The sequence below is a fragment of the Melopsittacus undulatus genome, chromosome 1 (assembly GCF_012275295.1).
Source record: "Melopsittacus undulatus isolate bMelUnd1 chromosome 1, bMelUnd1.mat.Z, whole genome shotgun sequence".
Taxonomy (NCBI): domain Eukaryota; kingdom Metazoa; phylum Chordata; class Aves; order Psittaciformes; family Psittaculidae; genus Melopsittacus; species Melopsittacus undulatus.
Genome location: NC_047527.1, coordinates 132,235,742 through 132,262,040, shown reverse-complemented (window position 1 = coordinate 132,262,040; position 26,299 = coordinate 132,235,742). Strand labels below are relative to the sequence as shown.

Sequence of the window (26,299 nt, the reverse complement as noted above, 5' to 3'; positions counted from 1 at the left end):
ATTGGGCCTGACTGTATGAGTTCACCCCTGTTTCTCTGGGGCTGCAGTGCGCGTGGGAAATGTGACCCTTCCTGGGCAGTCAAATGGGAGATCATGGGTAAAATGCATCTCAGTAAGGACAGCCAGGAGCAGGCTTTTGACAGTGCCTTGAGACTGCACTTGCAAGTTTGCATCCCTTGAGCCATGATGCTTTTACAGGTGGCACACACGGCAGGCTCCACAACTACCTTCCTGTTCCCTTCAAGAAGCAGCAACTTGGCCTGGCCATGTGCCCATTAATCAGCTGAATTTGGCACACAGGGTCTGGGAAAAGCAGAGGAGCCATGTCACTGTATTTCAGCAAGTCTCCCACCACTCGGGGCAGCGCCCTCCTCCACTTTGCCCCCGGGGTGGCAGCCAGATGCAATGGCTGGCCCTCATCCCCCTGGGGGGCCCTTCTCACATGGGGGGGTTAAACCTTCGAGGCTGCTGTGCTTTGGGAAGCTGTGTCAAGAGGTGTGTCTTTGCCCTGTGGTGCCGGGTGAGCCTAGTGTCCCTGCTGTGGTCTGGAGAGGGAAAGCAGGACAGGGAATGCAAAGCACAGGCAGTGGTGTGGCACTGTTTGGCTGTTGACCCTGCTTGGGTGGGATCTAAGTTAGCAGCTTCAGGGCATGTGAGACACAGTGTTGTTAGAGGTGTTTCTGGAGAGCCTGTGGTTTTCTGCCTCTCCTCCCCTTCTGGTCATATCCAGAATATTGGGGACATAAAAGGAAAATGTGGTTCTGAAATGACTATATCACATGAATGACTTTCAGCTCTCTCACTGATGATTGGTCAGTCCCGTTTGGGACCAAACACAACAATAAATAGGATTTTAGCATCCCAAGGTGGAAAGTAGCATTTTTTTTAATGCTTAGTGAAAAGCCAAAGAAAGTATGACATGAGATAGAGGGAACCTCGTCTACACCGTATGGATCCACACGCCATCAGTCCTGCAACCTTGTGATGGCAGAAACCTGACCATGAACTAGTTAGGATTATGAAAGGCTAGCAGTTCATGGAGTGCTTGGGCTTATGGTTCTGGTTGGGCACATCTTGACAACAAATAGGCACATTCTGAACAGGAGGACACCTGTTCACATTGGAAAGCTCAGCAGTTACACTGGGTTGGGGAAGCAAGTATCATGCAGGAGCTTGAGGAATCTACAATGAGAATACTTGGGCTAAACAATGAGCATATGTCAACACCTCCGTGCTGCAGAGGGGACTCTGTGTAACTGAAAAGGGTCACAAGGAGCCCTGGTGCCAGAGGCTGAGAGGGGGAGCTGAACCTGAGAAACTGGGGTTTATGAGGGTAGGTGGCAATGGGGTCTGGCTGCATGGTGATAGGACAGCCAGGCTGCTCACCGCTCCTGCACAGCCTGCTCAGCTCCAGGCTTCATCGTTGGGAAGGATTTAATCATTTTCAGTTTGTGTTTGAGATATGGCTTCTGTGGGGTGATATTACTCTGTAAAGGAAAGAGGTATTTCTCTAAATGTTATATTTGTATAGTACGGAAAAATTATTGTGTTTTTTTCCTTTCTTAGAAAACACTGTTGTGCTGTGGAGGTAGCATGAGTGGCCTCATCTGTCTCTTTCTGCTTGCAGCTCTTGTTTATCATGTTGATAAAAGATAGGCTGGATAAATTCTTATGAGAGAATTACTATGGCTTGCTAGTCTTTCATTCATCCTCAGAGTGTAGCTAAACTTTCCACAGATGTGGAAATGGCTCATGTGTTCCTGCTCCAGAAGTGAGACATATTGATAGCAGTTCTTACTTATTTTATTTGCTTCCCCAACTTGAAAACTGAGTAGTCAAAATAAAAGTTCTCATTTTAATATTCTGTGGGACTGAATTGCTTCAGTAAAAGCAATGGCTCTTGTGCAGCTACTGGTGTATAACTCTGCTTTCTTCGTACTAGTCTTTCCTTTGGTTATGACAATGTCATCCGCATGTTCTTTCTAAATATTGACAAGGGATGTCCATCACTGAGCACTGATTGGTTAATGAATCGAAACCCTTAGCCAATCAATGAGTAGAGGTTTGCATAACAATGTGATTATTTAGAATTACAAACCTTTCCACTTGCTTCTGTGTTGCCTCTGCTTTAACTGTCTCTGTTGCTCACATTTTCAAAGTACTTGGAAATCATGAAAATGCTTCCTAAGTCTTGTATCTTTCCTTTTTTCTTGGGCATGTGTGGGGGGATGTGTGAAGGGGAGTAACAAACAATGAAATTTAAATAGTTTGCACACAGAAAAGGTGAACAATGTGGAAAAAAAGTAAAGGAGAAAGAAAATGTTTCAGATTTTTGCTTGTTAGTTTTTCCCCAGGCTGAAAGTGTGATCTGAAGCTCATATTCCTCTCTTTTCTTACCTACCTTCCCTCCAGGACTGTTTGCATGATTTTCCTCGTGTTGTCAATACTGTACCGGTTCTGACACCTCACTAATATCTTTGGGTTATTGGAGAGGAACTAGCTTTCAGAGCTGTATGAATGTAAATTGATGTGAGTGAAAGGAAGATAACTGCAGGGAAAGTTGATTGGAAAGGGAAAGAATGTTTTTCTAGTTCTGGAGTTTGTAACCTCAGTTCAATTTGCAGTAAGTTCACTCTTCATGTGTGTGTGTGGTTTTTGTCTCCTCTGTCCCTTACTACAAAGCGTGGTAATAACTGGATATATTTGTATAGAGAGCAGCTTGAAAATGTGCATACTTTGTTCTTTTATTTCTGTTTTGTGAAATAGTGGAGCATTTGACCTACATAGTAATGTGGTGTTTCATGGGGTAAATGGATCTGGAGACGCAAAACTAGAATGCAGTGAGCATTAAGCAGCATGTCCAAAAGCAAGTGTTTGCAGTTGTTCGGTCAGAATCCAAATTATGCAATAAAACAGCATTACATGCCTTCTCATTTCTGACCCTATGAGTATCCATTTGCAGCTTTTCTTCTCATCCAAAGGGTCTAAAGTTTCCCTTGAGCCTGGGGTAAGGAAAGCTGAAAACTGACTTCTGATTCCAGTCTAACTACGCTAGAGTTTGCTTAGTCATTCTTGTCCTTGCAAAGACGGGGCACATGAATCACAACTTGAAATGATTTCTTTCCATTTTCAAGGCCTTGAATGTGCAGGGAAGTGATGGAGCAGACATCTTGGTTCTGTGCCATCTTCATACGTAGAAACAGAATGTGTGATTCTTTGTGTTTGACAAGACACATCTGCACTGATTTTAATGGACTGTAATTTGCTCTAGTTAAACCAGGGCAGATGGCTGCAGGACATTGCGTAATTTCTTCAATGTAAGATTGTGGTGCTGCTGTAAGGTTATTAATCTGGTTTTAGGACACCTCATAGCAAAAAAAAAAGCACTTTTTGTGTTGAACAAGTAAAAATTAATTCTGCCCATTAAAATGTGTGACAAATAAGAATCCAAGAATCTATCTCAGAGGCCTTTGACAGGTAAGGTATTGTCTGGCTTACTGCACAGCATAAAAATTGCATCTTGTGTTTTCAGTTATCAAGCATTAGCTAAAATTATATAGTCATGTCTGGTCCCAGTCAGGCTTGTACTGACAGGTGATCAGATACTATGTAAAGCTCATATCAGTGAAAATGGAAACAGAGCCATGAAAATTTGCAAGGGCTTAACTAAATTGATTTAATGTAATCAAGACCTGGTTGTCTTTAGACAAGGTTTTTATTTACTGCTTTAATACATTTATTAGACATATAGTATCTATGCGTCTTTTGTGTTTCAGTAGCAGTAGCTCGGCAAGCAAGAGTTGGAAGAATTGCCAAAAATGAAAGTTTAGCCTAAAAATACAAATTAGAATGAGAAAAATGTCTTCAAGTTTGTTTTCTCAATTATTTATACTAAAGGCTATCTTTTGTAAGATATTTTAATTCAGTCTGAGAATAAACATATGACCTGTTTCAGCAGGACCTTAGATTGAACTGTAGAGCTCCCCCCAGTCCAGTTAGGTCTTGTTCCACATTACCAACCAAGACATTTCTGATGGGGGAAAAAAACCCAAAAAGTACTATGGAAAGTGTTGTGTGTTTTCAGTGAAGCTTGCTCATGCTGAACAGGTTGAATGGGAAGTCTGCAGGCTGGAAAGCACATCTGCTTAAAACGTGTTGAGTTTTCTTTCTTTGTTTATGTTACCAATGAGCACATTTGTGGAAATCATGTTTTCTTCACAATCTGTTCGCTAAATCAAGGCACAAACACGAGAATACTTGTGCATGAGTAATTTTCTATAAATGAGTGGCATCATTGAATTCAGTAAGAATCACGCACAGAATTAAACACATGCATGAAAGTTTGCAGAAATTTGGCAAATACGTTGTTGTCATGAACAGATAGCCCAGCTTTGTTTCTAATGCAACTATAAATTCTTGGCTTGGTCTTGTTTTGAGTAGCCATCATTGTATGAGCCATAAGTTATTCTATTGTGCTCAGTCTAACGGAGAATATTTCTCTCATTTTGTCATAGCAACAAGAGCAAGATCCCACAAATCTATACATCTCAAATTTACCCGTTTCCATGGATGAACAGGAACTGGAGAATATGCTGAAACCCTTTGGACATGTCATTTCCACCAGAATATTAAGAGATGCTAATGGAGTCAGCAGAGGAGTCGGCTTTGCCAGGTGAAACCTTTACACTTTCTTGGTTCATTCACATTTTTCAGCTTTGGTCCTTCTTAAATGCTGTCTATTTCGTAAATCAGAAGTCTCACAGCTGTTGAGAATGCAGAGCAGCATCTTTATCAGATCATGTATCTGTTCTTTCCACCAAACTGAAGAATACCAGTGCAGAGGGATGTTAATTTCATTGTTCTAAATATGGTTCATTACATGTATGTGTATGTAAATAAAAATCTCTTGAAACAGTGATCTACCCATGCATTATTAAGCTTGGATAATAATAAAAGTTCTACAGCCAGAAACACACACTTGGTGAAGAAACTGTTTAAATGTTTAGCACAGATTTTGTAACAGGAAAAAGTAAATTTATCAGTTGGAAGAGCAAAGGAGAGGAACTGTGACTGAAAAAAACATTACTTCCTTGAAAGCTGCAGGGAACTCAAGGCTGTGAGAAGAGTTTAAGAAGAAATATTTGCATATGATAAACCCTGTCAGAGTAGTTAGATATTTTTGACAGAATGAACAACATATTATCACAGTGTACTTCATTGTCAGTACAGATAGACAAGTTTTCATGTTTACTCTCAGGAAATAATTATATAGATTCCCTTCAGCTTGAAATATTCTTAAATCAAATAGTTTTCTTTTGAAAAGCCAAGGAATAGAGCTATATATATATAGAAAAGTATTGAAAAAGGAAGTAAGTAGAGAAATTTGCAATTGTGCTGAATTTTGAAGCAGAAAACTGAATCAGAATTCAGTTTGCTGCTTCAAAATAAAAGGAAATGTAAAAAATTATTTTATTAGCAGAATATTCATAACATTGTGCTTTGTAGAGAACACAAAATGACTTAGTCATCTTGAGAATTTGTTTGAAATGCACCATGTCTTGCCGTGTCATGGCACTTCTGTTTAGTGTCATAACACCACTGAGTGAAATGGGGTACTGTATGATAAAAGTGGCTTACAAGATAAGTGGCATTACAGTGTTATCTTTGTCCTTGATGTGAAAGATCATCGTGCATGAAGAACGTTAAGATAATGTTGTCTGAATTCAAATGGGAAAAGGCAAAACATTTATGCTGAAAGATGACACACTGTTCCTTATGCATTCTTGCAGATAATAACGTGATTTTTTTCTAGCTCACTAAGTAGAGATTAGTGTAACTCAGGGATAAACTTTCATTTTAAAAAATTGACTTTGTGTGTGGAAATGTAATTATGTAACAAATTTCAAGAAACCTTTAGTGATCTAACATGAAGATTGTGTAATTCCCCATGCAAACGGTAGAGGGGTTAAGCCTTTGCTCCAAGTATACAGCAGGTCTCCCATTGACTTGAACAAAGCCAGGAATTCAGAACCATGATTGAATGCTGACTCTTGTCTTTGCAGGATTATCAGTACAAGATTTAATTACTTGGCAACCTGACCTTTTTGTAATACAGTGCTATTTAGTATCTTTTCTCCTCCACATCAATCCAAATAGATTAATCTGTTTAGTTTTGCTTGTAGTCAGGAAGCTTTTGTTCTAGTCTGTCTACAGTGTGAGCACATGCTGAGTGGGTATAAATGTAATACAGGTAGGAGATGGTAGCTGTATTTCAGTCCAGATAAAATTTTAGAAGTTCAAATCAGCAACCCGTGTGGCAATCCTGGCAATTATCCACTGCCTTCTGACCCAGGGACTTCTGTCACAGTATATCTTGCCTGCTTGTGGATTGTGCCATGCTGCTTAGCACAGCTCTTAACTGAACTACAGAAGCACAGGAGAAAAAGTTAACTTTACACACACTAAAATGGTGCAGCATCCAGCAATTTTGAGATTTGGTGTTTCAGAGTTATTAATTGCTATGATGATTAAACATTACATTTTGATTCTGTCCAATTATGTGACTAGTCAATCTCAAAATAAGTATATTCAGAAAGCAAATGGAAGTAAAGACTTACAGTAGACAGCTATTGTCAGATTTTTTTGCTAAATGTAAATGATTAGTAGTTTCATAGTACTGCAGGTGCCTACTTAATCATTTGTAAGCAAGGTAACTTCAAATGATCTTGGCTGAAAATTATCTGAGCAATGTCTGGCCACATGAGAGTTCAGCCTCCTTTATGCATGTACAAAACTAGCTCCGTTTCTTAAGCTGTGATAGTATCTCTTTTGCATCCCTCAAAAGCAACTGGACATATTTTCCTGAAACTTTCTAGAGCATTTCACTGTGGCTTGAACCCAACTGTGCCTAGGTCTGCTCCAGGGGAGAATCTGGGGAGGACAGTTATGAGCAAGGGGCCAGAGAAGGGAAGCTATAGACTCCTACTGTGGCTCCACAGTTTTTCCAGTTGAAAGGGAATTGCCAGAAACTCTGGACACCTGCCTCTGCCTCACCCCAGCCCATGCTTTGTACTTCAAATCCATGCTAACTGGGTCCAGGCTGTCTGTGGGACCTGGCATTCTGCAGGGCTCGTGCTGCTGTTGTCATTTGGCAGCGTGGGTTTCTGCTGACACAGGCAAGCAGAAAGTGGGACTAAACACAGCCTATCATATAGCAGAGAGAGAAATTAGAAGGAGGGGGAGGCAGAAGAAATACTTACTAGAAATAAGGAATTGGAAAAGGAGGTGGTACAGACGAAAAGCTTTTGAGTTCAATCTGTCTTAAGATACCAAATGAGGGAATAGCATAGTGGTTCCCTACACACAGGGATTTTATCACAAGACTTAAAACTGTAGGTGTTTCTCCTAAATCCCCATTGCTGGAAGTCATCTAATGAGTTCAGCATCTGATCTTTCATTTAAAACATGCAAGTGGATTCCTCAGACCTTAGAACAAAATCATAGTCCTTCATCCACAAAAAAAAAGCAGAGGAAAAAAAGCCACAGGAACTGGATTTGGAGACCTTTTTTTTAAGATGCAGTCTTAAAGCTGATCTCTTATGACTTGATTTTTGCAAACAGGACATTAGCAATATTGCTGATGGTGTTTTAGGTAAAAAGCATATCAGAGGTAGTAAGAAAGAAAGTCTTTGAGGGAGGCTGGAATTACTGGACACGAAAAGGTGCTGAGTGCATGTAGCGAAATATATAACTTTATCCTGAAGATGTGTTGTCTCTTTTAAAGAGGTAACTGTATTTGCTGGAAGACCTGGCTTTCCACAGGCCCATAAAGGGTGGTTCCAGATTTTGAGGTAGGAGAAGATAAAGAAGTAACAGAACCAGATTGGAGCCAAAGCAGCAGTGCCATCTCGCTAAAAGAAAGGGGGAATATTTAGAGGAAGATTTCTGAGGATCAGTGATGATGCTACTTTGGAGGCAGAGAAGCATTAGCAGCAACGGGGGATAAAGAACTTCAGGAAGTTTAAGGCTGTATTTGTGAAGAGGGAAAATGCTTTGTTCTTCTTTATTCAGGGGTTTAATTGAAGGCATTTGAAAAGGTGCTATAAATTTAGCTTGAACAAATCCATCATCTGGGATGGTAGTGCAGGCTTAGATATTACGAGGATCATTCCTACTTTCAGTCAGAATAATGATCTGTCACATCCTACATCTTATCCAGGAAATTGCTCTGTAATTGATATCTCAGATGAAACTAGAAATCCCGAATATGCCCCAAAGACTGTGTGTTATCTCTAAAATATTCCAATGCCTGTGGTGGTAAATTTCCATTGAAGAACTCACCTTGGAAGGGGCACACAGCATCACTGCAAGGTGCTGGGGAGGTCTGTAAAAGAATGTATCTTCAAGACCCTCACCTCTCCATCTCACATATCAACCTGGACCAAGTTTTTGTAGACTTAGTACATCCCTAAGAAAATGGCAAGCATGGAGCTGTGCTTTCAGGGAGAAGCAAACTCCCAAGAGGGACAAGAGGGGCAGGATTCAGGGACAAATATCAATGGGACTCTGTAGGATGAAAGTGGATATGAAGCCCTTCAAGGTGAAGAAGAAGGAATAAGAAAGTTGGGTGCCATCAGATAATTTAGCTGAGCAATTCTCATAATCAAAGCCTGAGGTACTGTGAGTTTAATTGAACTCCTTGGGACATGGAAACAGGAGCAAGGAGGCATTGGGATATACATCAGGGAGGGACTTACTGATACCACTGAATCAATGAAATAAAAATTGTACTTTATAGCCCCACAGTAAAATACCATTCAGTATTATGTAAGTAACCTACCATAGAGATACTAATATTAATTATACCATACATATGTGTACCACACTCAGATGAGTAGTGGAGCAAGCATTTTTTAGGTCCTTCTAATGTTAAAATGCAAAGAAAGAGTTAGAAAGCACTAACTTTTTAATTTTGTTTTCTGTCTTGCAACTTAAAACGACCTTGCAGGATTCACCCCCAAGCGACATTTTACAATGAAGTCATAAGCCTCTGAAACCAGAAATTTATGATGGAAATGCCGACAGTCAGACAGTCAAGTATTGCACTGCTGGCGGGCACCAGTATAATACTTAACCTGAGACTGTGAAGACAGTAGCATAAATCAGCCTGGGTCTAGGTGGAAATGACCGTGTATTCATATAATTCTTTTCCAGTAACATGAGAAAATTTACCCAACACAAACTGTCAAAAAAGAGTGTTATCATGCTGTTCCCAGCAGACGACCAAAGTCAGAAGATTCTCAATTAGCTGTCTGTATCATCTCAAAGCAAAATGAAGTATAAAGGTTATGCTTCTGTTCCTTTGTGACAGAGCTGGGGATGAGGGTGGAGGTCTGTAGTGAGGCTTTTACCCACTTTGTTGTTGGGACTTTGGGCTTCATCCTTGTCTTTTCCGTACTTTTTTCTTCTGGAAGAGTTTCTAATGAGATGCTTTCCTCCCTGCGTATGTTTTTTGTTAAACTTACCTCCTGCTTGTCTGCATTTTACATGTCTTAAAATTATTCTTTGGAAGCAGTACTCAACTTAGCTACTGAAATGGAGCAACAGAAAATGGGAAACAAGATTTTGAACCCACAGAGGATCATTTTTCTATTTATAGAAGTTTTGCATGGATTTCAACAGAAATGGACGTGCTTCAGTTTCCACTGGAACAAAACAGGAGAGCCAAAGCTTTAATTTGTATATTCTTTTTCTCAAAAGAAGCTGTACATCTTTCAGGGGGTTCAGGGTAGCGTAGGTGTCATTTAATTATATTGGATTTCTTCTGTAACAAGGAGGTTTTTCTATGGAGAGCAACGTAGCTCTCCGCAGAGGTACTCCCTCAGGCAGCTCAAAATGGTCACCTTGGCATAATGGGCCATGCTGCATGGACCATACCCTTGGAGAAGTAGAACCTGTCCTGTCCTCATAAGAGAGGTTTCTGCAGATTTTGTATATTCATCTGAGATAATAAACAAACTCCTGTTGTTCATGGAAACAGGACTGAACATGAAGAATATGCATGCAAGACGTGTTGGGAAAAGACATTATTTATGAGCAATAAGAGAACTTGTCAAAATTAATATCTCTTCCTAGGCTGTAAGTGACAAAGGGAACAGTTTTTCCAGCATAAAATGTATTCAACCCAAAAATCACAAACATCTGGAAGCAGTCTCCTACCAGCTGAAAAGTTGGGGACACAGCATAGCTAAGTTGGTTACAGGAGAGAAGAAAATCACAAGTTGCAGCCATATCAGGCTCTTAGAATGCCTGGAATTAAATTAGCAGAATAAATTAAAGAAATAAGTGAACATGTTGACATAGAAGGATGAAGAATTGAACATAAGGAGGTGCTAAGAAACCTCGTACTAATCAAACCTGTCTTGTAGCTTTGCAGTATTTAAAACTGGAGATAATTTTCTCTGACCTCTTTTATATCTCGTGAAGTTGAGTGCTCCCACTTACCTACAATTGAGATAATGCATGTCTTTTACTAAAATATGACTTTCAGAAGTGATTTCAGCACATCAACCAAGAAAAAAAAAGAAAAAAAAGCCACCTCTTTTCTGTCTAATGTGTGCCAGTGGCTCATCTTCCTTGTAGTCAAAGGTTTCTGCCTAATTTCTTTTTCAAATTTATCTATTTCTTGTCACAACTTTCTCAGCAAGATTAAAGAACTGCTTAGTACCTAGTTTATTCTCCACACAGAGGTACTTATGCACTGCTATTAGCCTGCCCCCCCCAGTCATCTTTTTGATATGCTAAAGAAATTGAGTATTTCAAGTGTGTATTCTAACTATAGCCTCAGTTCTTTGGAGTCCTCCACTGTATAATATTGCTACTACCAACCTACTTCCATCTTTGCAAAATGCCTTAAAAAGTTGTCCTGGATTCAGCAGAAGTAATTTTTCTCCTTCTCAGTAGCTGGTGCAGTGCTGTGTTTTTGACTTCCAGCCTGGGGACAGCACTGATAACACCAATGTTTTTAGTTGCTGCTTAGTAATGTTTAGTCTGACCAAGGACTTTCTGAGCCTCATACTTTGCCAGGAAGGAGGGGAAGCCGGGAGAAAGCAGAGAGAGGACACCTGATCCAAACTAACCAAAGAGGTATTCCATACCACAGCATCTGATGCCCAGTATATAAACAGGGGGCAGTTACCCAGAAAGGTTAGATCACTGCTGGGGTAAGGCTGGATATCAGTCAGTGGGTGGTGAGTGGTTGTATTCTCTTCCCTTGTTACTTCCCTGATCATTATTATTGGTGGTGGTAGCAGTAGTGGTTTTGTGTTATAACTTAGTTACTGGACTGTTCTAATCTCAACCTATGGGAGTTACATTCTTTTTATTCTCCTCCCCATATCTCTGGGAGGTGGGGGGAGGAAGGGGAGGGGAGTGAGCGAATGGCTGTGTGTTACTGAATTACCATCTGGGCTTAAACCATGACAGAAGTAAAGAAACATTACCCCCAGGCTTTATTATCCATGCCTTTATAAATATAAGAAAACAACAATCATAGAATCATAGAATAGTTAGGGTTGGAAAGGACCTTAAGATCATCTAGTTCCATCTCCCGTGCCATGGGTGTATTGCGGTCATAACAGTAATGTTGTAGTAACAATTTAATCTTTAAATATTTACTCAGGATACAAAAAAAATTACAGACTTGATTCTCATTTACATTATTATTATTATTAGGTAGTGTGACTATAGGGTATATGTAAACCAAGCTCGTGTTTTACCACTAACTGGTAATTACATGGTACTGAATATTTCTTGTGTAATAATTATGTAGTCAGCATGTTAATCCTTGTATATAAATTTATGAAGTTATTTCTTGACACTGCATCGATCTTTAGAATAAGCATGTGTAAGAGCTTTTGGTTTAAAAAAATAATTCCTTTTCCTTTTTATTTTTCTATTTTTTTTACTGTAAAGTTTCTCTTTTGTTGTATTACAACAGCATGTAATGACTACATTGGAGCCACTATGGTCTGTAAAGAGAGTAATATGCTTTTATTTTTAAGTAATAGCAAGACATTAACATCAAATTAATTTGGTTGCAATACTTGCTTAAGCCCCCCCCCCACCCTTTTTGTTTGTTTGTTTGATCTTTTACTAATCTTATTGAGATAACTCAAATTTGCAAACTACGGCTAGAAAACAGTCAAAAACAGACTTCCTTTTCAGATTTTTTGAAAATCATTCCCTTTCCAATTGCATAGTTTATGGTCAATCTAGTTACACTTTATTTGGGAACATTGCAATTCAGTTTCTGAAAGCTGGAATTACATAGACACAGGTGAAAATAAATTATAATTTTGGTTGGTTTAGATGATTATCTGTACCTCTAAATATCATAAAAATCTGGTCTATGGCTTTGAGAATTTTTTTTATTTTCTGCAGTGCATTTCCTGATTCAAAATAATACTCAGGTGCATTATAGTTAAGTCCAAATTGTATTTAAACATGAATTATTACCTAAGATCCTATTAGGATGAGCACCAAAATCATTCTGTTGAAGGGATTTTGAAAATGATACTTCTGAAACTATTTTTGTGAATTTTTTGTGACTTATCAGCTAAAATTTATATTGCCATGTAAAGCCAATGTCCTTCCCTTTCCAGCAAGAGTTGAATATGTGTATCTTTCTATAGAAGGTTATGAAGCTTTTAAGGTCTTTGTCTGTTCTCTAGAATATTGTCATCTGTCACATTTTTTGATCTATCAGTTATGAAAGAATACTCAACACTAAGAAAAATAGATTTAAGTGTACGCTTCCCCCAAGTTTACCCATGCTCAAGTGACTTTCTTTTGTAGAAAACCTGTCTCCTGAAAGCTAACTTTTGACATGTAATAATCCTTTTAATGATAATTCTATTAAATACCAGTTTCAACCATCATTTTGAAACATTTCTATCTCAGACAAGAAGAATAAATTCATGACAAAAAGCATATTTTGTCCATTTCCCCTGTGTTTCCAATCACACTCTAGAATAGGCAAGTACCACAGCTTTTTGAAGAACTAGGTAGAATTTATTGGTGTGGACCTAACAAAAGTATATTTTTATTGGGCCTCTTCCCATATATGGCTAGTGTTTATGGCTAAAACAAGTGAGAAAAGAAAAAGGAATGTCTGAATTGATGTGTACAGACAGGTTCAGCTCATGGATAGGCACCTGCCATAGACACTGCTACCTAGGTTGCTGATGTTGATCGGAATTTTAACAAAAGTAAGATCAGGGTCTTGTGATGGCAAATATCAGACAATTTTAGTAATATGTCTGGTTGTTCTATACCCCACATTCTTCCCAGTCAGTAAGCTAATCATCCTGAAGAACACAGTTTGAAAGGGTTATTTCTTAAAAGCAGGTATTGTGGACTAGTGTAAATTGTGATTCATACTGAGGTGGCCCTGGAATAGATGCCATCTACCCCACAGGCACAGGTAGCAGAAAGCACATGGGGACTCGGGTAGGGGAGGGTTGGATGCAGTTGTTACTCAGCAGCACATCTGAAGGGAACGTGTATAGGCAGCTCTGTCTTTTGTGCTGCCTTTTCAAACTGAGTCGATAATGCCAGTGTCGGTTTCAAGTGAAGCATGTGCCAGAGTATAGATAGCTAGCAATGGCATTTGAGAGCCGTTAATTGTGAAACTTGAGAGGAAAATGTGCACATTCTTTTTCAGAGTGGTATTCGAATGATGGCCTTTTTATCCCAGAACACTGTGGGTTTTACTTTTATTCTCTTCCCACATAAAATGCATGAAGTGCATTGAGTCTCTTTCACTTGGCAGCTTATATATTGCATTCTTTGCAGGGACTGCTTTGGCTTGTTAAAATGTACCCCATGTATTAAAACGAAATTGTCACTGCTGTGTGGTGCAACATAACATGGTTTGACATCAAGTGCCTGCAGCTACAGAAAACAGACTTTTATTGCATTTATTCTTTCAGAGACAAGAGTCTCTAAAGGCTCAGTGCAGACAGTCGCTTAGTTAAATCTGAATGAAGCCAAAGTGAACAATCTAAGTTTCTGTCTTTTTGTGCTTGTAGAAATGGCCCAGCCCACAGAATATGCAGTGATATCACCTGGAAGGGACAATTTTTAATGATTCAAATCAGGATTTGTTTTTTAATTTGTTGTTTTCTTGGTGGTAGTGGGGGTAATTCCTTTGAACTCTGGCAAACTTGAACCCTGGAGGACAAACTACTGCTCTATGTGAGCCACCCTTTCCTAAAACCATGTAACAAGAAGGGTGGTGGATAAATTAATTTTAAAAATATCTAGACTAGTGAGAAGTAAGCAATATTTATGTCACTGGAGTTATTTTGCAGAAAGTACCTGTTAGCACTGGTGTATTGAAGGAACATTGAACATGGTTTTTAAATGCAATTTTTTTAAGAAAAACAAAACCAGTGATTTTCCTTTTCTTTTTGCTTGCTTATTGGCTTTTCATTTCTTTCTTTCCTCTCTTTGAATTTTCTATACCACTCTGTAGCAAACTGTATCAATTGTTCTATGACCTAGCATGTGGGCAGTTTACAGTACCTGAATGATGAATTCCCAGATGTGGTATAAACATGGGTTGGGATTTGACTAGCAGCTTTGTATTCTTTGCAGTTCCATCAAAAATATGTGTAGCTGTTCACTGTTAATGCTTTAATTTCTGAAAGTTATCTTGAAGTAATACGAGATAAACAGTAAGGCATTTCACCTACCAGTATTATGTGTAAATTAGTCTTCACGCAAAATTTAGCTTTATGTTGTAATAGGCATATATGCATTGTCTTTGCTATACAGTCTGTCTTTGCAGATTATTTTTTTAACATTGTACACATTAATAATTGTTGCTTAATCCTATGGGTTCTTCTAAAAATCGTGGTGTGTTTTTTGTTGTTTTTTTTTCATGCTATTTGAAGTTATTTTTGGTGCACAAGGCATCTAGAAACACATCCTTTGCCTTTCGAAGCAGCACGTGAGAGCATAAAGAATGTCCTTGTTCAGGGTGATCCCCCAGAGCCAAAAGGGGACTGTTCATTGACACTGCTGTGGCTCACACACAGCCGGGAGCACAGCTGCAAGCTTAGAGGGTGGCAGGTCTTTCTCCCAAGCCACACCATACAGTAATGAGCTCAAACAGTTTCTCCACAAGAACAGCTTTGAAGATGTCTCTCAGCATCTGTGCTTGTGCTTTTTTTCTCCCTTTCCTTTTTGTTGTTGCTGACTGAGCACTTTTATAGCAGCCTAGTAACATGAATTGCATCTACCCCCATCCCGCTTTCTTCTCTTTTCCAGAATGGAGTCTACAGAAAAATGTGAAGTAGTAATTCAGCATTTTAATGGGAAATATCTGAAAACCCCACCCGGTCTACCAGGTAAGTCCAGCTATCATTATTACAATGTTTAAAATTCACTGAAGAGTTTAGAATACAGAAATGCTGGTATTTCTGTATCCTATGTGAGCATGACTTATATTACCAGCCCTGCTAAGAGGGTGAACCTCCTTTTTAGAAGCCTATCCTTAATGACCTGTAGCAACTTCCTCCTTGACCAAGTTTGAATTATTCAGACATTTATGCCTGACAGCAGTGAATTTAAGTACATATAAGAATTGTGTTGTCCTGCCGGATTTTTTCTTTAAAATGCTTATATTATATGTGATTTTTTTTTCAAATTAGAGCAAAGGCCACATAAGTAAATGCTGGTGCTTTTCAAACCAACTAGATCAGCAACTGCATTATAGTTATAAAATCGCCAGGATTTCAGGTTATAGTAACTTTGTGTTCTTTACAGTTACTAATTGCAGTTACTTAACTGTGGATATTTCAGATATGAAGTGATTTTATACCATTTGTAATTGCCATAACTTAATGAAATGCAGCTGTTTTCTGATACTACCTGCAGAACACATTCATTGGTGTGTCCATGCCACATTGAAAGACAATTTCCAGCCAGTAGGTTGCTTTAGAAATCCTCAGCTGTCATCTGTATGGCCATCAGCTGGGCAAAGTTTAGTGATCAGTTGCCTCATTCTTAACGTTTGACAAGGCCTCCCCAGGGCCACTGTTTTGCAAAAATTTCTCCCTCATATTTTCTGAAAAGCTATGTTAAGTGAGCAGGAAATCTTTGCAAGAATCACATCCTAAGTTATTACCTTTTTTTTTTTTTCTTTTTGACTTCCAGTAAACTATTTCCTCTTTTTAGTTACTTTCATTAAATTCCTCCTTATTCATTGCCTGTTTTTTTACGCAGAAGATGTACTAAATAATTAAAAGAAAGCCATCTGCACAGCTACTGTGTACAGTAATTGAATGCTGCAATGTACATATAAATTTTAGTCAAATCACCTTCATGAAAGAATATAACACTTGTGGTACAAGCTGCAAGACTCCATTCAGTAGATTTCTTTTGAAAAAGTAGTCACAATTTTTCTCGACACTAATGCACTACAGCACCAGGTTGGTGAAGTCCAACAGACTTGGGCTGCTTAGGACAATAGGCAAAGCAACATAAGCAGAGACCCTTAAACCTTTCTGTACGCATACACTGAGTCCCAGTAGTAATCTGTTTAATATCATAGCAACACCCAATGGAAAGAGTGTGAATAGCAAGAAGTTAGTAAGTGCAGCTTTGCCATTAAAACCCTGCATGCTCCATGGTCACATTCCTGGTTGTCTCAGAAAGGACACATCATTTGAGCCAGAAATAAAGCAGAATGTTCTTACAGTGCCTGCTTGAGATAAAAAGGGTACGTAGTAAAGAATGAAAACTAGAAGTTGAAAATCTTATATTTTTTATTACATTTTTAAATTAATCAGGAATATGTTGGGTATTCAACATCAGCAATGTGGGACATCAAAATAGGATCTTGATAAGACAGCATGATTACTTACTTTTGTTCCCAGGGATACACTGAAATTAGATTTCAATGGTTATAACTTTTGCTGCTTTCTCAGTTAAAGGACATGAATCAACTTTTAGTTTCCTGAAGAAGGTGTCCATGTGGGAAAATTTTCTACCATGTTTCTCATGATTGTTGTGGTAAGATGGTGTTTAGTTGCAAGGATGAGCTGGAAAGTAACTGTTTTGAGTTTTCATTTACCGAAGTATAATTCAGATGCAGATCAAGCATAATGCTTGGGGCAAAGCCACTGAACCAGCAACTGCACTTACTCAACTATGCATTAGATATCTGTAAGATCCCATTTTATCCTCTGTTTTTGGAGGGCAGATTTTGTAGCTCCCAACACAGATAATTAGAAATTATCATAGGGTATTTGATCCATATGAAAGAGAATATTTATACCTTATTATTAGAGTAAGACCCTTTTCAAATCCATGTTTAAAAGACTTTTTGAATTCCTTCCTCCTCTTCTTCAGAAGCTGGAGGGCAAACATTATCACTTGAGCAGTTGTGTCAATTCAGGTGATACTGACCACTCACACTTACTTAACTTTCATCCAGTGCAAAACCACTCAGTTGTAGTTTCTTCCTCTTGATGTAGATTCCTGATAGAGCTTCTACTGAGTTTACTGATGTGTGCTATGAACCTGTATTTAAGCCTCTGTCCTGGATTCAGCAGTAGCAGTCATTTTTCTCTTTCTTAGTAGCTTGTGCAGTGCTGTGTTTTTGACCTTCGGCCTGCAAACAGCGCTGATAACACAGATGTTTTTAGTTACTGCTCAAATGTTTAGTCTGACCAAGGACTTTGTGAGTCTCATGCTCTGTCAGGGAGGAGGGGAAGCCAGGAGGAAGCAGAGACAGGACACCTGACCCAAACTAGCCAAAGAGGTATTCCATACCACAGCACGTCATGCCCAGGATGTAACGGACAGTTATCCGCAAGGGCTGACGCAGTGCTCAGTTAGGCTGGGTGTCAACGGGTGGTATTATATTCTCTTTGTTATTTCCCTTATCGTTATTATTATTGGTGGTATCAGTAGTGGTTTGTGTTATACCTTAGTTACTGGACTGTTCTTATCTCAACCTGTGGGAGTTACATTCTTTCAATTCTCCTCCCTGTCCCTCCAGGAGTGGGGGGAAGAAAGGGAGGGAGTGGGCAAGAGGGCTGCTTGTCTGACTTATGGCCTCGGCTGAAACCACGGCAGCCTCTCAGCAAATATAGCAGCATTTGTCTTTATCCCCTTCCTGGCAATTGCTTATCTTCCTGTATGAAGAAGGAAGGAAAATCAGGTCTCCTAGTTTACTTGGAAAATCACAATCACTCTGAAAATAACCCTACCAACATCCCAGTAATTGGCATAGAAAGAAAATCATCTCTAGTTATTGTTGTGACCTCTTTATGGATTTCAGTAAAAAAATGAGGAACCAGGGAACATTAGTAGAAGTATGCAACACTAGCTGTTATTAACCTCTACTGCTCAAAGACATGATCTTACTGTGAGAGAAAATTAAGCAAGCTTTTTAGGGTTAAATTAAATTGATTTAGGATTTTCAGCTGTACATATTTTAGGCATAGCATTGAACTGGGAGGGCTTTACATGTTTGTCCAGATCTCTCACCCAAACTCTGATGTTCTGGTTCAGGCTTGCCACCTAGTAAGAGGTTGTATGAAGCTAATCAAGAAAAAAAAAAATCAGCCTGACTATAGGCTGTTTTGTACAACCTACCCTTGTTCCTGAGGCAGTGAGACTATGGACCAGACAAACTGTTTTGGCAGCTATCTTCCATTCATCCCTAGTGCCCTGAGATGTGATCCTGGTGACATAGCGTATGTGTGTAGGTACACCATGTCCGTAGGGTAAAGTGTTCATGTTGTGGAGCTGGTTTTGCCTGATTTTCAAGTCATGATGGGGGAAGGACTGAAGTAGGTAGCTTTAATGTTATGTTGAACAGCCCATCAGAAAGGCTGGGCGCCATCAGAGTGACTTTCATTATGAATCAGCCATGGACCATGACTTAGTTCCTCCCAAACCTTCCCAAATAGTTATCTCAAACATTCATTTTGAATACAAAGCTATTTTCCAACTAATGTTTCCTTGGCAAATTAAATGTAAGTTTAACTGGATGTGGGGTTTAGTGTGGGTTTTTTTGTTTTGCAGTTGGGTTTTTTTCTTGGTGTTTTTGCTTGTTTGGTTGGTTTTCAGGGGGTTGGTTTGAATTTGGATTTATGTTTATTTGGTTTGGGTTTGTTGTGGTTTTGAGGTTTTTTGTTTTGTTTCCTTGTTTGGTTGGATTTTGTGGATTTATTTTTGGGGGGAGGTTTCGCTGTTTGTTGGTTTTTTTTTCTAATTTTGTTTTGTTTTGCTACTTCGGAGGGTTTTTTAAAAAATAAAATTGAAATTACAGGAGAATCACTGCTGTGTACCTGGATGTTTGAGCTTATCCAGGAGTCACACATCTAAGCTGACCCAGGCCAACAGTAAGTCAGGAAAGAGTAAAGCAGTGTTGTACCTGCAAGGAAAGAAAGAGCACAGAGAGTACTCTGGAGATTCTGCATTCTGTGTGTTCTCAAGGCAAAAATATGTCATTACTTGTTTGATTTTCTAACTTCAACTGCTGTCTGTTGTCTCTTAAAAGTTGTGGAGCTGAACACTGGCAGCTCCAGACCACCAGTGACAATGTAAAGGTTATTTTCTGCCACTTGAAACATTTTGCTGGTCAGATGTAAATTGAGCAGTACTGTGTCTATGTTAGTGAATTATTCTCCTTAAAGGTGCTTCTCTATCTAACTACTTGGCTTCATTCCATTCCGAAGGGAATTGCTCCACTGTCCTCCTTGATCAACTAATAAGAATTTCATCATGTTCAGTCTTAGACATGCCGTACAAAATAATTGGTTGTCGCATAAATAATTAGTTAATATCTGCATTTCTTCCATACTGAGGAAGTACATTTCTCCAGAAATCTGGAAACTCTCAGTGAATTTCATAAATATTCTGATTAGCTTTGAATGATTATTTTTTTAGCAGGTTTTTGTGTTTGTTTTTGTTTTCCCTTTGTAGCACTGCTTTTCTGAGTTAAATAGACCAGGGCCTACTGGGTATATTTTCTTCCTATAGAGAGTGCAGCTCCACACAAAACTAATTGTACAGGCCCTGCATCGCCACTCTGAAAGAGAAGTCAGCAAATGTATTCATCAGACTATAGCACTGTACATCTCCATCAAGACGTGAAGGGCACTGCTAATGATGAAGGTAGCTCACTGTCAGTCTTTCAGTGCTGCATCTCTGTAGGTGAATAGGAGACTTTTTAGGTGAATAGGAGACTTTAAAGGAAATCCTGCAAATCTATCACATTTTGCAATCACTGAATATAATTAATAATAATAATTTCCTACCAATTCTATCAGTAACAAATTGATTTCTCTTTGGATGGGCAAGCTTAGGGTACATCTTTGCATAGAGTTTTTGTTCATCTCCTAGTATCTTTTGGATGCCTTTAAAAAAATTCCTTTTTCCTTTTTTATAAATGCAAAGACTTAATGAGTTCTTACATTTCTCTTTGGAATTTCATAGGAACATGCCTCAGTTGTGGTAATTATCCTCTGCTGATACGTCCATTATGCTCTCTTACAGAATTTTCTAGTCATTATAGTACTTCCTAAATTCTGTTGGCTTTGTAAATACTTTTGGTTGTCATAGGACATTGGGCGAATTCCTGTCTCAGGGAAAATAAGTGGGATACAATGCTACAATGTGTGATCAAGAATCTTACTCTTTCATAGCAGGTTTGTGTGGCTTTTATTGCTGATTTTAATGACAAGTTACAAATATCTGACAAAAAGAAAGAAGAGGGAAGTACTAATCTTGTAAAGATTAAGAACCCTGCAAGTAACAGGTGTCTGGCATTTTGGACTGAATGTAACTTGAGCAGAAACTCTTAAACAGAAAAAAAGTCTTCAGCTGTACAGATGTATTTGCACATACCTCATATCTTGGTTTAATCATTATTGCCATACATTTTTCTCTTTAGAAGGTCCCAAGCACTGCATTTTTACACATTCATTTCAGGAGAATGTATGTGTATTTTCTGCCTTTCTCCTTAGTTTAAATATTTCTCTTAGGTCATCTCTTAGGTTCTTCAACCATTGAGAGTATATTTAAATATTTAATCTTTGCTTCAGAGAAATAGCCTTAGAATATGGAATAACATATCTAGAGCAATATGTCTTCTAGGAGATTGTGGCTGAAATGGTAATGAGAAAACAGTACTCCAGTTGTGAATTAATTCTGCAATGGAAAATGTAGCAACATGTTTTACTGGTTTTCTCTTATGAATGAACAAATGATATCTTGTTTGTTATCAGTGATGGTGTAAGATGTTTTTCTGAATGAATGAACCTAAAATGTTTTGTTTGATAACTTTTTAGGCTCTTTATCTTAGTTTGGTGCTTTATCGTTTTATTTAATTTTCTCTTCATTTATATGCATAAAACCCTGAAAACTCTTCAAAAACTATATTTTTGGGGAGTTTACATTGCTTTATCAAGGTAAGTAATACATTACTATAAATATCAATGTCTTTCTGTCTTGCTTCCTGTATATATGTATATGTAATTGACATTTTAAACAAGACAAAACAGCAGCCAAAGGTGGAAACTATGTACAGGTTTGTAGTTAGATTAAAACATTTGCTGAGTTCTGCTGGGAACTTAAACAGAAGGGCATTCTGGTAGGTTTCGTACTGTTAGTACTCAGCAGAGCTAGTTTTAAAAGGAGGTTATCTTTCACATATTGTTATGTTCAGAAATTATCTTTGTTCAAAATACCTGAATTCCCTCACTTGTATCCTCAGTTCCTTTACCGTACATGATGTTAATGTTATCTGAATGTTTTATACCACCTACTTCCTAAGAATTCAGTTTTGTAAATATTTTCATTGTTATCTGCCAACTGCAGTATATAAATCCTTCCCCACTGTATCAGAAAATATGATCCGTGTAAAGACCTTTGTAAAAAATCACTGTTTAATACATTTTCTATTTCTTTATCCTGTTTCCAATTCCTGCATGTCATTTTTTATTCTATCACTGTTATCTTTTGCTTCCTCTGCTCCATGAATGCACATGCTCAGCTTGTTGTTAACAGAAATTTCTTTTACATCTTGAACCCTCTAAACGTCAGTTCCCAGTCTTAATCTTTGACAGACATAAAATCTTTAATTCCTTCTGTTATTGTCCTACCTCAGCCCTGGTGATGACCATGAGGCCACTGTAACACTTCCTGCTTTGCACCCCAGGTCCTTCCCACATCCTCAGCAATATGCAGGCGGCAGTCTTCAACTCAGGAGTCTACACAGTCTCTAACAAACTGTCTCTAACAAACAGTCTCTAACAAACTGTTCAGTGCAGAATGGGTTCTGTTGACCTGTTGCCTGGGTCATGATAGATGTTAAGAAGTGACTGAGTGCCATACACAGCTGTCAGAAGAGAGTTTCCCTACGGAAACAGAATTTCATTTTTCAGACATCCATGGTTAAGATCATGTAGCCTTTGAAAGAGGTGGTCATAAAGATGGACTTTCTAATCAGGAAACTACAGGATAGGTACTGAATTAGGAGAACATACAAAACCTCTTGCTTAGTAAGCAGCTCCCCTGTTAGGTCTTTGTCACTTTGTTTTGTGGCTCATGCAGGCTTCTGTGGTGTGGCCAACCTCCTCAGTGCTGCTTTTCCTTTTAGAGCTATGGCTCTCACACAGCACCAGCAGCAGCTTCTGGCTTTGCCCTCCTTCTGGGTACCCAGTGAAATACTGCTTGTAGGTAATCCAGCCTGAGCTGGCTCTTCAGCAATAGGTCGCCAATAGGTTACGACTTCAGCTGAGATCAAGTGTTTCTTGGACTATCTCCATCCTTTCAAAGAGAGCCTTTAAAAGTTAGCCAATATTTATGTTGCTTCATGGCATTCTTTGGAGTTTAAAAGGTGAAATGTGTCATTTTGTATCACTGAACAAGACAGGGTTCTTTAGCTCTTTTTTTTTTTTATTTCTCCAGAATTATGTTTATGTAACCTTCAGTTTTTCTTGCTGTGCTGACATTTGTGCAGATGCTTCTGGTTTCATAGCACACATTTCCATGTTTTGATGCAAAACTCCATTCCAGATTTTCTAAATCTTGTTTTTTCTTGGGGGAGGAGGGGGGGGTGTATTTATTTGTTTATGTGTTTATTTTTAAAATTGTATTTTCCTTCAAGGCAAAGAGATACTATCTGAAAAATCGCAACAACCCAACTCCTATCTACTAATTTTCATTTAGCTTTGGCTAGGAGGATACAGAATTAGGTATTTACCCAGTAAACCACACTAGCTGATATGTATTTATTTCTTGGAGGAACATGAGTTGAACTAGTTTGTATTTCTGATATTAGGAGGTGTGTATCAGTGTTAAATCACATAGTCTGGGACCACCAGGGAATTTGTTTGACAGAAGACTGTGTGCTGACATTGTCTAAGGCCTGCTTTTCCAGAAATACATAAAGATGTTGATGATGGGGGCATTCTCAAATTATCTGATGTGCTACATATATATGTCTTGGTTTATTTGCTCTTATACTTTAATGTAAGTTCCTAGGAAAAGAACCATAAATAACATTATTGTGAAATACTGACTTTTGTAATCTGGCTATGTAATTAATGACAAATTATTTCACAGGGTTTGTTTATTACTTTGTAACTAGACCTAATAAAAACCATGTAAGATCAGTTTATTTTTGGTATTGCAGTAATTCAGGTCATGACGTAAAATATCATTACTGCACTTTGGATTAAGATCTTTCACTTGGTTTATAAGATTGAAGTTGGAGAACAATAAGGCATATAAATGAGAAAAGATCATTCCTTGTTTCTTTCTGTCACAGTATCGCCTGTCATATCTTTCATAAGGTTTCCAGAAGTCTGCAAGATAAATGGAGAGTTGCATTCCTTTGTCATTCATAATATCTAGTGGTAATGAAGTGTGTCATAGTTTATCTAAACTAATTCTAATATATACATTTTTTCTTTTAAATTGAAGAGCATTTTTTGCTTTGAAAAGTGACTATATAAATCTTATAATTTAGCAATCCATTCCCTTTATATGCATTGGCAGGTATACTTGCTTATGAGCAAAAAACTCTCTTCTATATTTTATTGCTGCGTAGCCAGCACAGCTGAGAGTATGTGCACTGAATTCTGACTTGCCTCATATATCAGCAAGTGTCGACAAGTTTCTGGTCCAGGGACAATGCTGTTCCTTGGATGCACTTGTAAAATCCAAGATGAGACAGATGAGTTGCACAGGTGTTACGGCAGGCAAAATTTATGAGCCAGAAAGATTCACAGCTTGAATTTCAGATTGTTTAGGTCTAAAGGGCTGGCAATTTAAACCAAAGCAAAACAAACAAACAAAACCATACAAATCAGAGCATGAAACAATGTGGAACATTGTTAAGTCGCTTGTACATGATTCAGATTTCAGGGAGGAATTCTGCTTTTGCATCAACTGTGGCCAGCAGTAGCATATCCTCCTGTTTCTTCCTCTCCTGCATTACTTTATTAGTCCCTTCAGGACACTTTAAATGACGGAGTACTTCTGCTTTGCAGGCCTTACTGCTGCAGTATAGTGTTGTCACACCTGAGCCAGCTAGTTTAAAACTCATTTAAAAAGCTAACTTGAGCAAGGATATCAATCTAGCTGAGCACAGACTGACCACTCAAGCTCATAGTGTGCTATGCTTAATAATACTCGGCAAGTGGTTTACATGGTCCTTTGGGGTTTTTTATTAACCAAGGGAAATTATTTAGTCCTTTTAGTCCTCTCATAGCAAAATTCTTCCTTTGCTCCTCATTCCTCCCTCCCTCTCTTAAACTTTGCTACTTGCTTTCACATTGAACATTTTAAAATTTGAAGTGTAGAGGTTTTAAGTCAGAAGTTTCAGTCAGAGTCTTTGCTCTGTAAATTCCAGTTAACCTGAACAAAAGTTTTCCTGAAGCTTAACAGCGTACAAATAGGTATTTTTTGGCAGATTCCTTTGGGCATCCATATTTCAACCAGAAGCAGAAGCTTCTGGGACTGGACTTTTCAGATGTCCCAATAAAACTGGAGCATTGGTTTTTCACACATTTTGGTACATCAGTAAGCATCCAGGTGATGTGTGCCTCGTCTGTACTGCCTTCAGGGCTCCACAGAGACATAGTGGCTGCTGCCTTCAAGCATACAGCCTCACATAGTCTTTCAGGTGGATTTGCTCCATCAGGACTGGCATGGACGGTTTTCTCCAAATATATTTCTACTGGCAGAGCTGGTGAAGAATTTGGTGGCTTAAAAGAGAAGGTATGTATCCAAACTTCTGAGTGCTTTTGTGAACAGACATAAGTAGCAGGTGTTTAGTGTAAGCTTAAATGTTTATGGGAGAAATTTAACACTGATGCCTTTAGGAAGGACTGTGTATCAAGAAAGGAAGTTTAATGAGAGATTGAAGGCAGGTATATTGAGAAAAGAGTATACAGAACCTGTCCTTCCCTCCTGGTCTTGCCTTTCTGCCGCTTTCTTTCCCTCCCTGCCACCTCCCAAAGTAAACATTTCCCTATCACCAGAGAAACGTTGAGGACTCTTCTGTGCCCCCTCACAACCCCCCACCTGGAGACCCCAAGAATGATGTGTCTGAAGGAGCCTGTGAAGATCTTTTCCTTTGTGAATCATCGTGTAAGATGAGCAGTATGACAACAGCAGTTTCCATATGTTTTGAATACAAGGAGCCTCTTTTGTAAATTAAGTCTCCCTCTTCCCCTTCTACTCCTCACTGCACAATAGAGAAAAGCAATTCAGTCTGAAAGCAATGAGAAAGTGGGAGGCTAATGTTTTACTTGATATTCTTTTGGTCACAACAACAATGTCATTATGCTGCAGGTCAACAGTCCTCAGCAGCTGTAAAAGACCCATTTTTTGGCCATTTCTGTTAGTCTTTCTTGATTGAATGGCAGCATTTGATCACAAGATCATAGAAAGTTTTTTTCCATGTTCAGTCACAAGACCTTGGAAGAGGGGCAAAGCAGCCTACATTTTACTAGAGCTGCCTTTGTGTCTATGATGTAGCTGCAATTTACCTTCTACAATGTATGAGACATCAAAAGGGAGGGGAAAGGTGATGCATGTCTGATTCTACATTTATAGTTTTTGTTAAAGCTCATTAAAATAGCATTTTATATGTAGCTTTCCCACTACCACCCTGTATATAATCCTCAAATACATAGCACTTCAAGAATTGCTGCTGTTCAGCAAAGAAAAAGAAACTGAAAAATGAGAGAGGAGGGGAAAAGGATTA

At 38.6% G+C, this 26,299-nt stretch overlaps 1 protein-coding gene across 1 annotated transcript in view; it reads left to right on the top strand.

Moving 5' to 3' along the window:
• The window catches only part of RBMS3 (RNA binding motif single stranded interacting protein 3), a 707,098-nt gene that overhangs the window by 556,211 nt on the left and 124,588 nt on the right, over window positions 1-26,299 (top strand). The window contains exons 8-10 of the mRNA XM_034063359.1: window positions 4,515-4,672; window positions 15,334-15,413; window positions 22,993-23,026. Of these exons, the coding sequence (XP_033919250.1) occupies window positions 4,515-4,672; window positions 15,334-15,413; window positions 22,993-23,026 (272 nt within the window). The remainder of the gene's footprint in view (window positions 1-4,514; window positions 4,673-15,333; window positions 15,414-22,992; window positions 23,027-26,299) is intronic.